We start from the raw sequence: 16,650 nt of genomic DNA, 5'->3' as shown, positions 1-16,650 counted from the left end.
CTTTCATTTACACTGTTCTGTAGGTCCTAGCCAGTGCAATAAGGCCATAAGAAAAAATAAAAGGCATAAATATTAGGGGTGCACAGGTGGCTGAGCCAGTTAAGTGTCCGACTCTTGATTTTGGCTCACATCATGATCTCATAGTTCATGAGTTTGGGCCCCACATTGGGCTCTGTACTGACATCATGGAGCCTTCTTGGGAGTCTCTGTTTCTCTCTCTGCCCCTCTCCCACTCATGCTCTCTCACTCTCTCAAAAATAAATAAGCATTTTTTAAAAATTGTAATGTTTATTTATTTTTGAGAGAAAAAGAGACAGAGCATGAGCATGGGAGAGGCCGAGAGAGAGAAAGACACAGAACCTGAAGCAGACTACAGGCTCCAGCTGTCAGCACAGAGCCCCACGTGGGGCTCGAACTCATCAACCATGAGATCATGACCTGAGCCAAATTTGGACATTTAGCCAACTGAGCCACCCAGGTGCCCCAAAACATATTTTTTAAAGGCATAAAGATTAGAAAGGTAGATGTAAAAACATTCTTTATTCAAAGGTGACAGGATGGTATGTGTTGAAACCTTAAGTAATACCCCCCAAAAAGCTACTAGACTAATAAGTAATTAGCATTGCAGCAGTGCAGGATATAAGATCAAAATAGAAAAACTAACTGTATTTCTCTATACTAACACCAAGTAATTAGAAAATGAAATTTGGAAAACAACTCCACAAAAATACTTAGGAATAAATTTAATGAATGATGTAATGATTGTAAGACATTACAAAGGGAAATCAAACAAGACCTAAATAAGTACACATACGTCTCATTCCAAGAATTAGAAAACTCAGTGTTCCTAAAAAACTCAGTGTTCCTCAGTAATCCTCCTCAAACTGATGTATTGGCCAAAATCCAAATAAATTTCTTTTGAAAAACAATGACATGTTGGTTTTTAAATTTACATTGATAGAAAAGGACCTACAATAGTTAAAATAATTTGTAAAAAAAAAAAAAAAAAAAAAGAACAAAGTTGGAAGATTTATACTACTTGATTTCAAGCCTTGCTATAAACTTACAATAATAAAGAGAGTATGTCACTGGCCTAAGGATAGACATATAAATGAATAAACAGAATAAAGTCTAGAGAGAGACCCAGATATATGATAGGCTGATTTTCAACAAAGGTACCAAGATAATTCAAAGGAGACAAGATATTGTTTTATAACAAATGGTGCTGGAACAACTGGATACTGTATATGGAAATAATGAACCTCAAACCTTACCTCTTGCCATACATAAAGATTGACTCAAAGTATTCATAGACCTAAATGTTAGAAATTAAACTATTATATTTCTAGAAGAAAACAATGGAGAAAATCTTTGTGTCATTAGGTGAGGCAAACATTTCTTAAACAGGACACCAAAAGCACAAATTATAAAAGAAAAAAAATGTTGGTGAATTGGACTTCATGATTTGAAAGTTTCACTTCTCAAAAGTCAGTTATGAAAACACAAAGGTAAGCCACAGACTAGAAGCAAAATTTTTCACAACAAAGAACTTGTATTCAGAATCAACAACTTTTACAACTCAACAAAAAGGCCAAAAATCTAACAAAAGATTGAAAGAGACATGTCCCATAAAAAGATATACAAATGGCCAAGAAGCACCTAAAAAGCATCACTAGTCCTAAGATAAATGCTAATTAAGACCGCAGTGAGATACCACTACACACACCTACTAGAACAACTTACATTAATACCAAGTCAATGCCCAGTGCTGGTGAAGATGTGGGACAACTGGAACTCCCTCCTCCAGTACTGGTGGGAATGCAAAATGTTACAGCCACTTTGATAAACAATATGGCACTATCTTATAATGTTAAATATTCATTTACCATAATACCAAGCATTTCTACTCCTAGATGTTCACCCTAGAGAAATAAAAAATATGGCCCCATGAAAATATGTATGCAGATACCTTTATCAGCATTATTAGTAATAGCCAAAAACTGAAAACAGCCCAAATATTGTATGCATACCATGGAATACTGCAGAACAATAAAAAGGAGAAAAATATTAATATATACAACAATAATTAGCCTCAAAGACATTATGCTAAATAAAAGAAGTCAACAGAAGACTATGTTCTCAATTGTTCTATTTATATAAAGTCTAGAAAACACAACACAATAGCAACAGAAAGCAGATCAGTGTTTGCCTGAGACCAGCAGTAGAGGAAGAAGATCAAGAGCAAAGGTGCAGATAAATTGGTGCAGCCACCATGGAAAACAGTACTGGAAGTTCCTCAAAAAATTAAAAATAGAAATATCATATGATCCAGTAATTCCACTACTGAGTATTTACCCAAAGGAAACAAAAACACTAATTATAAGAGATATATTCACACCTACGTTTACTGCAGCATTATTTACAATAGCCAAGATACGGAAGCAGCCCAAGTGTCCATCAATAGAAGAGTGGATAAAGAAAATGTGGTATATATAAGCAATGGAATATTACTCAGCCATATCAAAGGATGAGATCTTGCCATCTGTGACAACATAGATGGACCTAGTGGGTATTACACTACGTGAAATAAGTCAGACTGAGACAGAAAAATACCATATGATTTCCCTTATATACAGAATTTAAAAATCAAAACAAACAAACAAAAAGAAGAAACGGACCCACTGCTGCAGAGAACAAACTGATGGCTGCCAGAGGGGAGGGGAATAGGGGGATGGGCAAAATGAGTGAAGAGAAGTAGGAGATATAGGCTTTCATTTATGGAATGAGTAAAGTCAGGGGAATAAAAGGTACAGCAAGGGGAATACAGTCAATGGCACTGTAATACCATCATATGGTGACAGATGGTAGCTACACTTGTGGTGAGCAGAGCATAACATACAAACTCATCAAACCACTATGCTGTACAACTGAAACTAATGTAATATTGTAAGTCAACTACACTTCAATTTAAAAAAGAGCAAAGGCACACAAGGACTCTTTTTAAGATAAGGAGACTATTCGTTATACTGGTTAGGGTGGTAGTTACACTATTATATATACTTAGCAAAATTCATTAAACTCTGCCTTGAAAATGGGTGAATTTTTTACATATATTATTTCCAGAAAAAAAAAGAGGGAAGAAAATAATATGTATTCCAACACGTAGGTACTTGGGCATGTTTACAGTAGAAGACATAATGACATAGTCAGATGCTTGTACTTACTTATACTGAATAAGTTTGAATTTGTGAGAAATAAGATAATATTCAACAGAACGGTTTCATTGTTTTATTTATATTTGACATTTCAAATTAAGGATTAAATAAATATATTTCTATATATATGTGGAATCACCATGAATAAGCTGATTCACATATAGAGAAATAAAAGTACATTGTGTGGGTGACTCTTAAAAAACTCAAAAGAAATGAAGAAAGATTTTAAAAACATTCAACAGAAAGTGATCCATACAGAAGATAAGCAAAAAAAAAAAAAAAAAAAAAAATTACATATGATAGGGATCACAAAGAATGTCAAATAATAGAACAAAATAAATACTAAAACTATTCCAGAACATGTTCCTAAAAAAATTTTTTTTTTAATCTTGAAATTAGGGCATCTGAGTGGCTCAGTCAGTTAAGCATCTGACTTCAGCTCAGGTCATGATCTCACAGTTCATGAGTTCAAGCCCTGCATCAGGCTCTGCGCTGACAGCACGGAGCATGCAACCTGCTTCGGATTCTGTCTCCCTCTCTCTGCCCCTCCCCCACTTGCACTTTCTCTCTCTCTCTCTCTCTCTCTCTCTCTCTCTCTTTCTCAACAATAGATAAACATTAAAAAAAATCTTGAAATTACATATTGAAAAGACACACCACAATCATTTCAGCATGGCCAACACAGAATCATATTATAGTTAAAACTACTTTAAAGAAAAATTAAAAAAAACCTTGGGCAATCAGGCAAAAAGGCTAAGTCACTCATAAGGGAAAGAAAACAAGACTGCACCAGACTTCTCAACAATTCTTAATGCCCATCCCACCCTCAAAAAAAATAGTGTAACATATGTAAAATACTCAAGGTAAAGAAATATGAGTCAAGGGTTTTATATCTCACCAAACTGATGTCTGAATACAAGCTGCAAACTACTATAAACTTGCCAAATTTGGGATACATTTGTCCTGTGAGCCCTTCCTAAAGAAGCAATTAGAAAAGAACATTCAGACAATCAAAAAGATTGAGAAACAGTAATATAAGAATCCGTGATGGTCATTAGATATAAATATACCTGTAGAACAAAGCTAAACTGTGGTTATAAAGGAAACAATATAGTAAATACAGTATAATTATCAATAGTTGGAGTGAGGAAATAAGGAGTACATATGGATATGATTGTCTAATAGACACTAATTGAAAATAAAAGGATATTGCTTTAGATCAGATAGTGGAGTAGAAGGAGTAAGGGAGAAGAGGTTACCAGATAATTTCAGTGTTGTTTAATGTAGGCAACCAATAAGTATGCTCCCCAAAAATGGACTAATGGTATATAAAGGTATCAGTAAAAAGTTAACCAATGAAACACACAAGCAGATTAAACCCACTGCATGATGAAAAAGCACAGATACAAAAGATATAAAAATAAAACAATATGATAGAACTGAGGCCAAACATATTAATAATATCAATAGATGTAAATGGACTTAACTCACCTATTGAAAGAAAAGGATTTTCAGATTGTCTAATAAAGCAAAATCCAACACTATGCAGAATACAAGAGACACACCTAAAACAAAGAGATTCAAAAGAGTTAAAAATAAAAGGATGGAGAAAGATATATCAGGCAAACACAAATAAAAGAAAATAGGGTTCATAATCTTGATATCCAACAGGGTGGAATTGAGACCCAAAAGCATTAAAATGTATAAAGAAGAACACTTCATAATGCTTAAGTCTACAATTCACAATGAAGATATTATAATTATTAACATTTATGCACCCAATAACACAGCAATAGCCTTCATTAAGCAGCAACCTACAGGAGATGAAAGGAGAAATAGACAAAAACACATTAATAATAGACTTTAACATACCTCTCACAATCCAAGATCAAGCAGATGAAAAATTAATAAAGGTACAGAAGACCTAAACAACATAAATAAGATAGATCTTATAGATCTACATCAAACTCTGAACCCCAGTAATAGAGATTACAACTTCTTTTCAAGTACACCCAGAATACTCACAAAAACTGACTAAATCTTAGGCCACAGAGAAAACCACAGTAAGGTCCAAAGAATAGAAATAATGCAAATATCATCCTCAGATTATAATGCAATAAAAATAGAAATAAATAACAAAATTTTAAAAAACTAAAATATCCTTCCACTTTTAAGCAACTCTTGGATCAAAGGCAAAATACAAAATTAAACTGTAGAATTTCTTGAAAATGATAATTAAAGCCTGACATTATCAGAATCTGTAGGCTACAGAGAAAGGAAGGATCAAAGAAAAATACATAGCATGAAATGCCTATATAGAAAATATTAAAATAAATAAATTAGCGCCCGACTCAAAAAGCCTTCTAGGGAACACCAAAATAAAACAAAGAAATCAAGGAAAAGGAGAATTAATAATAAATGGCACAAGTTAATTTAGAAACCAAAAAAAAAAAAACCAGTAGAATCAATACATAAATCCAAAAACTAGTTCCCTAGAAAAGAAAGCAACAATAGACAAACCACTAATTCACTCATGACAAAAGGAGGGAGGGGGTAGTCAGGAGAAAACATAAGTATATAGCATTAAAAGCACAACAATTGAAATGACAAAGAAGTTAAAATAAAGAAAATTTTTAGAAAAGTTCTAAGAGACTCTTTTGCAAAATTTTATACAAACAAATTTGAAAACTTGGATGACATGAATAATGTTTTGAAGAAATAAAACCTACCAAAATAGACCCCAGTAGAAACAGAAATTCTAAACAGAATAAGAGTCATAGAGGACATAGAGAAAGAAGTTAGAGTTCCACTACAAAAGAGCACCAAGCCAGATGGTTTCACAAGGGAACTCTAACAAACTTAAAGATCAGGTAACCCCAATGTTACTTTAATCATTCCAGAGCATAAAAAGAAGGAAAACTTCCAAACTCATTTTCCATAGTGAATACAACAATGTTCTCAGATCCTGACTAGAACTGCTCCCAACCTCCACCCCTACAAAATAAATGAATGAATGAATGAATGAATGAATGGATACATAAATATTTTTTTTAAGTTTAAATTTATTTATTTTGAAAGGGAGAGAGACAGCACACAAGTGGGGTAAAGGCACAGAGAGAGCGAGAGACAGAATCCCAAGCAGGCTCTTGGCACAAAGCCCGATGCGGAGCTCCAGCTCACAGTTGGTGAGATTGTGACCTGGGCCAAAATCAAGAGTCAGGGGCTTCACCAACTGAGCTACCCAGACACCTCTATAAATAATTGTTTTAAAAACCTGTGGACCAATATAACTCATGAATATCAATGCAAAAATTATTAAATAAAATATGACAAAATCTAACCCAGCATATTCATAAAGTTAAGAGAGGTCATATGGCTTCCAAAAATATAGAAAACTCAGCACCAGTCAGGTTTTTGTATAAAGCTCAATAACATAGAAATTGATGGATACTTCCTTAGTAAATTATCTCAGCCCCAAATAATAGCTTATTTAAAAGAGAAATACTAGAGGCTTTCCTACGAAAATTAAAAACAAGGCAAAATACCCACTATCTACACCATATTTAACATTGTGTTAGAGATATTCACCAATGCAATTAGAAAAGAGAAAGCAATTCAAGATATAAGAATTGGATAGAAAAGAAAGGATAAAATTATTTCCTGTTGTTCACAGACTGTATAATTATATATACATTGAAAACTCCCCCAAAAATAAATGGCAAACTGCTACACAAAGATCATTTAGTAAAGTAGGATTATAAAATTTGCATACAAAGATTAATAGCCTTCATGTAAAAAATTAGAGATGGAAGATAGACCCCAATTATGATAGAAAAAAAAGAAAATGCTAAACATAAGGTTAACAAAAAATTCCAAAGCATCCCTAAAAAGGCATGAAAAGACTTGAACAAATGGAAAAACATATCATGTTGTTAGATAAGATTCAATATCCTGGGGCACCTGGGTGGCTCAGTCAGATCATGATCTTGATTTCAGCTCAGATCATGATCTCACGGTTGGTGAGTTCGAGCCCCATATGGGGCTCTACTCTGACAGCACAGAGCCTGCTTGGGATTCTCTCTCTCATCTCTCTCTGCCCCTTCCCTGCTCGCGCACACACACTCTCTCTCTCACTCTCTCTTTCTCTAAATAAATAAATATTTTTAAAAGTAAGATTCAGTATCCTAAAGATATTAGTTCTCCCTACATAAGTTATTTTCTAATTTTAATGTGATACTCATAAAAATGCTATCAGGCTTTTTTCTGGAGATATATAACTTTATTATAAAATTAATTTGGCAGATTGAGAAAGAATAAGCAGAAAAGTCCGGAAAATGAGAACAATGCTGAGTGGCGGCCAGGGATTCTAACAAGATTCTCTACAAAAATTTTAGCCTCCAGTAAGAACAACAACAACAACAACAACAACAACAAAAGCCATAATGGTCACAAGGAGCAAGCATTGTCTCTCTATGAATAAGTCATGACAAGTTCATCAACTTCCTATTATTTTCAGGGACCTAGACAGCGTATCAAAGGAAAGCTGAAAATAGAGTATATACACCTCAGCAAAGTGGGATGCCCCTGAGTACTCAACTGTAATCTCCTCTAAAACCTAGTACAGAGTCTGACACATTGTAAACACTCAATAAATATTTGCTAAGTAAGTGAATGGACAAATTGATGAAATATGGATTGCTTGGTACCACAAAAGAAGAGAAAAACAAGACAAAAATATAACATATGAATTGAAAAAAACTAAAAATTCTAAATAAAATGGTTGAGCTTTCCATACTTGTGGGGGGCCGGGCCCCGGTGCCAGGCTGAGACCGGGTCGAGCAATGCTCCCCGTTGACTCAAGCCAACCCGGTGGTTCCCGGGGGGAACCTCGGTGTTTGTTGCGCCGGTCACGACACATACTATAGAAAGCAAGCTTATTGATAAAAATACATTTTGCTTAACGTACTTCTTGATGCAATAAACATTTCAGTTCTAAGCCAATATATGTGCTCATCTATGAATAGCTACTCCTATCTTTTCAGAATATAAGCAATAAGTGTGAGTTTACAACACAACAATACTATAAAATGAAAATCCCAATGTAAAGCCTACTTATAGGCTGAGTAATCAATACATAAAACTTGAACAGATGTATTATCAAAGGATCCACATTAAATTACAGCATCACAAGTCCTCAACTTCAAACGTATTGTCACTTTATCATAAGAAAAACAGTTGGCTATGTACTAAGATTGTCTACCAATTAGGAATCATAACTATTATGCTGAATATAGTAACAGAAAATTTTAGCTAATGAGAAAGAAGCAAAAACACAATTAACATTCAGAAAAAGTATAACTTGTTATATAAATACTATAAAATTTGATTTAGCAAATATGTTTTATATACTTTTAAAGTATATTTTTATTTACTTGTAAATCCAATTGAAAAGCATGCATTCTGTATAGTTTATATTCACACTGTACTGAGTGCAAAACTTCACATTAACAAAAATGTGAAATCTTCAAATTAATGTATCCAAAAATTGGATTATGTAATCCTTCTTTATAAAAAGACATTTAATGCACTCTCAATCATTTTTACTTTGAAGAAACAGCTTTTGTGCATACACTGTGCTCTAGACAATGGTGTTTGCACACTGGAGACACAAAAATGAACATAATACAGTCTATACATAAAGTAAATGAGGTCACCTAACAAGAAAACAAATTATTCCATACAGTGTGAGTACATGAGAGGGGCGTACAAGGGGAGACTGGCAATCAGGCAGGGCTTCCAAGCTAAGTACTGGACAAAAGAAAGGCAAAGAAGAGGGCATGGAGAAAAAGAAAGCATTTGAGGCAAAAAGAAAACAGTACATTGGAGGAACTGGAAAAAAAAATCCAAAATAACTAGATCAAAGAGTTGGGCAGCAATTTAGTTGCATGGGCTAGAATCAACAGGGGTTGGTGATTTGTTGTATCTCTGTAATAACAGAGAGTAGGAGAAGTTTAAGAAGACTCCCCAGTTTTTTCACTTGGGTGAATGGGTAGATGGTAGTGCTATTCATTAAAATGAGTAATACCCAAAGAAGTACAAGCATGAGGGAGAAAACAAAGAGTTTGGGTTTGAGATGACTATAGGATGCCTGGATAGAGATAGAGGCTTTTGTTCAAGAGACATGTTTAGACTTTAAACTTGTATTTGGGTGCCATCCACATGGAGGTGATAACTGATGAAAGTGAATGAAACCAAGAACCTGTGCAATTTAAAAAAGGAGGGGGGAACCTAATGACAAAATGCTGTTCATAAAAAATAGGGAGAAGAAAGTAGCCCTAAGGGAAATAATCTGAGTAGGAACAGCCAGAAAAGAAAGAAGAAAAGAAGAGTTCAAATTTAAAATGTGGCAACTACTGTCAAATGATGCAGAGAAACCATGTAAGACAAGAGCTAAAAACCATGTGCTCTTTTTGCTACCACAAATACGGCTAATAACCATATTCCAATTTTTGTATGTGTGAATAAAACTAGTTTTCTCTATGAGGTTAGCAATGTTGTTGTGCCAAGATTTCTAAATGACTACAAGTTGCAGTACTATTCAAAGAGGTGTTTTTCTATTATAATAATATTAGTAATACAGCAATATTCTATTTACAGTAATATAATGTACATAAAATAATTTTTTAACTATCAATTTCTTTTTTTTTTTATTTTTTTAACGTTTATTTATTTTTGAGACAGAGAAAGACAGAGCATGAACAGGGGAGGGGCAGAGAGAGAGGGAGACACAGAATCCGAACAGGCTCCAGGCTCTGAGCGGTCAGCACAGAGCCCGACGCGGGGCTCGAACTCACGGACCGTGAGATCATGACCTGAGCCGAAGTCGGACGCTTAACCGAACAAGCCACCCAGGCGCCCCTCAATTTCTCTAAATATGACCCTTAAAGATGCATGGGACAGGGCCAAGTTCAACTTCAATTCATAGTGCTAATTATCTCTACTCTTAAAAGTGTTTTTCATATAATCAAAAAGACTTTTAGTTACTAAGATAAAGATGTTGAGTAGGACTGGGGCACCTGGATGGCTCAGTCGGTTAAGCATCTGACTTCAGCTCAGGTCATGATCTCACAGTTCATGAATTTGAGCCCTACATCAGGCTCTCTGCTATCAGCACAGAGGCCCCTTTGGATCCTCTGTTCCCCTCTCTCTCTGCCCCTTCACAGCTCATGCTCTCTCTCTCTCAAAAATAAACATTCAAAAAAAATTTTTTAAGATGAGTAGGATAAGCACATTAAAAATAGCATATATTCACATTTCTATAATTAGCTTTTTTGAATTTATACTCAGCAGGCTAATTTCCAAAATTGACAAACATTTTGATGGATATTTATATAAGTGATTTGTGTTTATCAGCTACTACACCATCATTATAATACAAAAAGTGATGGATAGGGATTTCATGCTTTAGAAATCCTCTGTTTAGATGATTAGCCAGTGCCTTGCTAGATATACCAAGTCAAGGAATTGCCATGCAGAAATCTCCTCCCACTTAAAATGGGTTAGGCTGACTGCTGTAGAGGAGACCCAGAGACAAGGAAAGGAGAATAAAAAATAGTCCAATAGACCATGTCCCATTTAAATAATATCATGGTTACTTTTTTTTTCTGCTACACTCTGGGGGGGTGAGTAGATCCAAATTTATAATTATCCTCATTTTAGCAGCAAGCGTAAGATTTTATACTTGATAATGATGATGATAATAATAGCTAACATTTATTAACCCCTCATTATGTGCCAAGATTCTGTGCTAAGCACTTTTCCATGGATCACCTCATTTTAATCTTCACAACAACTATGACTATCCCCATTTTATAGATAATACAGTCAAGGCTTAGAAAGGTTGAGTTAACTTGTCTAAGGTCACAGAGATTGCAAGAAGCAGAGCCAGAATTTATACTTAGGCAGCAGTCTGATTCTAGAACCCCAACTCAACTTCTGCTGTTACTGAAAGATGCTTCTTTTGAAAGAGCACATCCAAAGTACTCCAGATTATTCCATTTTAACTCTTAGAAGACAGAGAAAGGGAGAGGACGTGGATTCCTTAGAACCCCAAATAAAAGAATCATTTCAGATTCTACAGCAACTACAAAAACATTTTCACTACAGTGAATGTTGTAAGAAAAAGAAGCATTTGGAGGAAAAAAGTTTTAGCTCTGTGCAGTCGCCTTAAGAAATTGCTAGGAAGCTTTCACCTTCTGTTATGATGTTCTGCACATTATACAGGAAACAGAGTGAATGTATAAAAACAGCTCCAAACTATACCCTAGCTAATACTAGTCTCTCTTTCATCATTATTACTTATTTCACACAAGAAAATATCACTACGTAAAAATAAAATCATTTTTCACATATCTGTGATACATTACATCTCAAAGGTAAATCACGTAATCTGTTTGGGTTGAAATGCAAGTGCTTCCTCTTGCTGGTTCAACCAAACTATCTCCACTTCCTGCACCAGTGAAACCTCTACCTACATCAAGACGCCTCAGGAAGAAGAGCAATAGAAATAATATTGTGACATTGTATTAAACCTCATTCTTCCTCTTGGTCCTTAGACAAGTGGTACTGTGCATAATCCTGAATTCAGAGGATAAATAAACTGTCTAGTTCTCTCCTGTTCTGGTGGTCTTCGCATCCAGTAGGAGAGAAAAATCTCGTAGCCTTCCCTTCTTTCTCCTTCCTTCTAGCCATATTCCTACTAAGTCCAAGGATAAAATACCACAAATCTGCAACTTCTCTTTATTAAAAAGTATTCACCCTTCATGAACATCAACCATGCAGATTTTCATGTGTTTGCTCTATTTTCAGGTATACAATGTGCACTCAAGTGACAATACATTCATGTTAGTGCATGTAAAACAGAAAAAAAAAGAAATTTTTAACTTCCCTTCACTATAAATAAAGATACCTCAAAACACCCAAAACATCTTTATCCTTTTCACAGCCTATTCCCATTTACCTTCTTTGCCTTCCAGAACAGAACACTTAGGACAAATAAAGCTGCTACTATTATCCCTTAATTCATAGATGGAAACTCTGAGGCACTAAAGTATTAAGTTAATTGCCCCGTGTCTCACAGTTAATCAGAAGGGCATGAAAAACTCAAATCTACATGTTCTAACTTCAAATATGGTGTCCTTTCCATTATCTACAGAGGGGGAAAAAATCTGTTTTACAAACACTTCTAAAATAGCTTCTTAACTACACACTACCTGCACTACACAACCAAATCCACCAGTAGATTTTATTCATCCTGGCATTAACTGCCCAGGAAAGAGACAAGACAATGCATCCAGTGCATCTCAAATATAACAAGGAAACGAAAACACAGAAAAAAGACAGTAATACTCACTGGTTTTAACCTGAAGTTACATAATATGTAACTATAAAATCAAATGACAGGTGGTGGTTTTTTTAACAACATACTATAATAAAACCTTCAAGGGTGTGATATTCTTAAGTGGAAAGTTCACACTGATTCCAACTATGTTACCATTACTCAAAACATAATGCATTCAATTTGTTTGAAATCCTATGTGGAAGCAAAATTTTTCTTTGAGGTTTAGATTTAACTTTTAAAAACAGGCCAAAAAATTCACAAAAGAACTGTTTAGAAGAGATGGAATATTAAGAGGGAAGAGCTATCATTTCTTGAGTTCTTTTATGTGCTAGGCTCACTACTCAATCTTCCATGTGTATTCCCTCGTTTATAATCACAACGCCATCAGCATTATTACCCCAGGTTTACAGATGAGGAAATAAAGTTTAGAGACATCAATTATCTTGCCCAAGGTCAAACAGTAAATGGCAGAACTAGGATTCAAACCAGGTGTTCCAGATTCCAAAAATAACATTGTTAAGAGGTACAAGCACTGGATGGTAGGTGGGCATAGAGAATCTCTAATGAACCATCAATCTGGGAATTCTGTGAGCCTTCAGTTCATTTCATCTATCTGGTGAATAAGTGGCACACTGCATATGCATATCATATACAACATACTGCCCCACAATAATGAGACTACTGTGTCGGGTGTCTCACAAAATGGCTTTTATAGCCATTCCAAAAAAAGAAATACAAAGACTTAAGTAGTGACAGGACAGCATTATCAACTTAACTGTGTACTTCTTTGAGAGAAACAAGAGTCAATTAGATGAACCAGTTCTGGCATATTTGTTAAAAATTCAAACTCATTGCTTAATAAAAATATCTTTTACTTACAAAAACTAAGTTTCTGAATCCCTCAAGTGCACTCGGGAAAAGATTTCACATTAATCAACCTACGAAGTACATACCACCGGCCTACAAATGCGCACTGCAATAAGAGAGGCTATAGGAAGCATATTAGAAACTTCCTCTGTCCACAAGGAGTTAGCAGGTTGTTTCCAACCAAACACACTGAGACAACTAAAATCCTCTTGCTATTTGTTGTAGTTTGTGTGAGCTGCCCTACAAAGGAAACCTCTTTGGAAAAATAATTAGATCATTTTCTCAGAGCCCCTTTCACCTTCATGCAAAGCACCAACTCTTGCTTTAACCTGTGGTTGGGGTTAGTTTTTGCATTAGTGTAGGTATTCAGGAGTTGATTTTCCTCACACTGGTCCAGAATTCTGCCTGACTCCCGGCTCCCTCTCCCTTCTCTCCTTTCCTGCCTCTCCAACCCAAAGTGGAAACTGCAGACTCAAACTCCCCGATGGCTCCAGCACCTAGAACTGGGCATGCTCAGAAGGCCAGGCAGGCTTTGGTTGCACTGACAGTTCCCCGCCCCTGATTTGCCGCTGCCCCCCTTCCCCCACTCCAACAAGAGATACTGAAATGTTTATCTGAAAGATATGAGGCCTCTTTTTCCCGAGAATGACCCCATTTCAATTTCATTTCGCAGGGTCTTTCAGTCTTGCGAAACCCCACCACAAGCCCGAGAAGACAGCATTATTTTTCAGCACCGGGGACAGCGCCGCGTTGCCATCCACGTCCACCCTCCCCCACTTTCTCTTCCGCCCCCCACCCCCCACCCGCCCCAACCTCAGCCCCCACCCCCGCACCAGCACGATGCCAAGGTCTCCCGGCAGCCGCAAACGCCGCAACTGCAATAGCTCCCAGCCGGAGGCCGGGCCGGAACGCCGGGCCGGCTGCTACTTACACTGCTCCGCTTTGGTGGACATGGTGCTGTCCAGATGGAAAGGCTTTGCCCCAAAATCTGTGTCGTGTGAGCTCCCTCGCTCCGCCAGCGATGTTGCGAGGAAAAGAGCGCATACCCCCCACCCCCCACCCCCTCGCTTTCCCCCTCCCTTAGGCCCGTGTCGCTACCATTCGGACAAAACGCACATCAAATTGCAGAATTCGGTCCCGGAAGGTTAGGAAATCGCCCCCGGAGAAATGGGTGGGATTTAATAGGCGGCCAAAGGCTTCCTGTCCGTCCCCTCCTGGAGCTGCCCGCGTTGATGTGGGCGGGGAGACCGAAAGGAGAGAGCAAGCCGCGGCTCCTGGTGAAATGGGAAAATGGGCTCGACCGGGGGAGGAGTATTTCCATTCATAAGGCGCTCGGAGGGGACGGGTGTTTCCCAGAGAAAAGCCTCTTAAAGTGCCGGAGTCCCCGACCATTTGGATCTCCCATTGGCGTTCTCCGGGCCTGTAAATCCTGCTCCAGGAGCAGCCCCGGTGCCTCAACGAGGTGACCGGAGAGGGACACAAGTGCGTCCCACGCTTGGTCTCAACCTCCCGGAGGAAGGAGGGGGAGGCGGATCCGGGGCGGGCTGGAGACAGCCGGGGCCGGAGGGCGGCGAGGACGCTCCAGAGGACCGCGAAGAAGGAAATGCACAAGTAACCCTCAGCATGGCTTCCCGGCGTGCTGCGGTCCGTGCCCTCTGCCTCCCCTCTCTGATGGGCTCTCCTGCTGATGATTAGTATGGGAGGTCCCAATGCCTGGGGGCTGGGAGACGACTTAAAAAGTTGGGGCAAAGGAAGGAGGAGAATTCCACGGAAGGTGAAGCTGGAGGGCCACAGAAAAGAAAAATGAAAGATTAGAGACAAGGAACCCAGGTGTGTTCCCTTGCAACCACCCAGAATGGAAATTGGCACGTGAGGAAATTGGCACGTGGCACTGCTGAAAAACCAAATGAAGCCAATGGAAAGGGGCATCATACATGTTAATAAAAGATACTTAAAGAATCAACTGCGGAGTGGAGGGACGTTCTGAGCCTGGACTTAGAGTCAGGCAGAACCAGATTCAAGACTTACTCATTTTAGGACCAATCTTTTAATGTCTTTGAGTCTCAGGTTCTGCATCTGTAAAATGAGAATAAAACCTGCTTGGTCGCTGAAAGACTTATTGGGCAGATCAAATGGTCATGGATGTGAAAGTCCTTCTAAATTAAAGTCCTTTTAGTTAAAGTCTTTTAAAAATTAAAGTACTGTACATTTGCCAAACGCTGTGACCACTCTTTAATTCAAATAACCTAAATAATTTGTGAAAGCTAAGAAGCAATGATCAAAGCACGTTGATTTAGCAAAAGCTATGGAAACAATACTGTAAGAGTTGAGCAATTGTTTTCAGTGCTAATAACTGTGGTGACTAAATCAATATCAATATTTTTCCATCTCACCAAAAAAGAATAATCCTTGGGGCGCCTGGCAGAGTCAGTCGGAAGAGCATGCGACTCTTGATCTCTGAGCTGTGAGTTCAAGCCCCACCACGTTAGGTACAGAGATTATTTAAATAAATAAAATGTTTAAATAAAAATAATTTAACAATTAGAAAATAAAAAACTTAAAAAGCATAATCCTTATTTTAGGGAAAAGGATGTTAAATTGAATATGATACATACAACACATTCAAAATGAATCTTTGACAATTAAGAAAAAAATATGTGACCACATATCAAGAAAAGATGTTTCTGAATTAGCCTGAAAAAGTCTTCTGACAGCAAGGAAACTGCCCATTATGACACACACAGTGGCAAAGCTCTATAATAGTGGCAAAAATGTTAACAATTTAGCTCTTTGGGGTGTATACACAACTAAGACTAAATCACCTCACTGATTGACAGGTTGGTCTTCCTAACCAGGCTGATCACCCTACACCATTGTTCATTCCTAAAAATACATCCCAGAGAAGTTCCATTTTTCAGTCAAAGATAAATGATGGTGTAAAGAATAATGCTGACGAGTTAATTTGGGGTAAAAATAAGCTAGAACCATTCTGAAAGAAAATATGAATATAATATAAATCTTTGAAGATATCAAATATTTTTTGTGATTAAAAGAAGGCTCAATGATTTACTCAGAAATTTCTGGAAGGCTTGAGGCTTTGACAAAGAAAACAATTGGAAAAAAATTTAATGGTGTCCTATGGGTAACCCAGAAAAAAAGCAACAATGT

At 37.1% G+C, this 16,650-nt stretch overlaps 1 protein-coding gene across 21 annotated transcripts in view; it reads right to left on the bottom strand.

Annotated features, from left to right (window-relative positions):
• The window catches only part of UNC79 (unc-79 homolog, NALCN channel complex subunit), a 266,052-nt gene extending 251,245 nt beyond the window's left edge, over nt 1-14,807 (bottom strand). For 17 of the 21 annotated variants that reach the window (XM_045451907.1, XM_045451905.1, XM_045451912.1 and 14 more), the window contains exons 1-2: nt 14,414-14,527; nt 4,707-4,780 (exon numbers count right to left, since the gene is read on the bottom strand). In XM_045451907.1, coding sequence (XP_045307863.1) covers nt 4,707-4,780; nt 14,414-14,526 — 187 coding nt within the window. In that variant the 5' untranslated portion in view covers nt 14,527. Of the gene's footprint in view, nt 1-4,706; nt 4,781-14,413 lie in introns of all 21 variants that reach the window. The other 4 variants (XM_045451926.1, XM_045451924.1, XM_045451927.1 and 1 more) reach the window with 4 other exon arrangements.
• Between the last annotated feature and the right edge of the window lie 1,843 nt (nt 14,808-16,650).

Source organism: Leopardus geoffroyi, chromosome B3 (genome assembly GCF_018350155.1).
Source record: "Leopardus geoffroyi isolate Oge1 chromosome B3, O.geoffroyi_Oge1_pat1.0, whole genome shotgun sequence".
Taxonomy (NCBI): domain Eukaryota; kingdom Metazoa; phylum Chordata; class Mammalia; order Carnivora; family Felidae; genus Leopardus; species Leopardus geoffroyi.
Note: the sequence above shows the minus strand (reverse complement) of the source record. Positions and strands in the feature narration are given on the sequence as shown.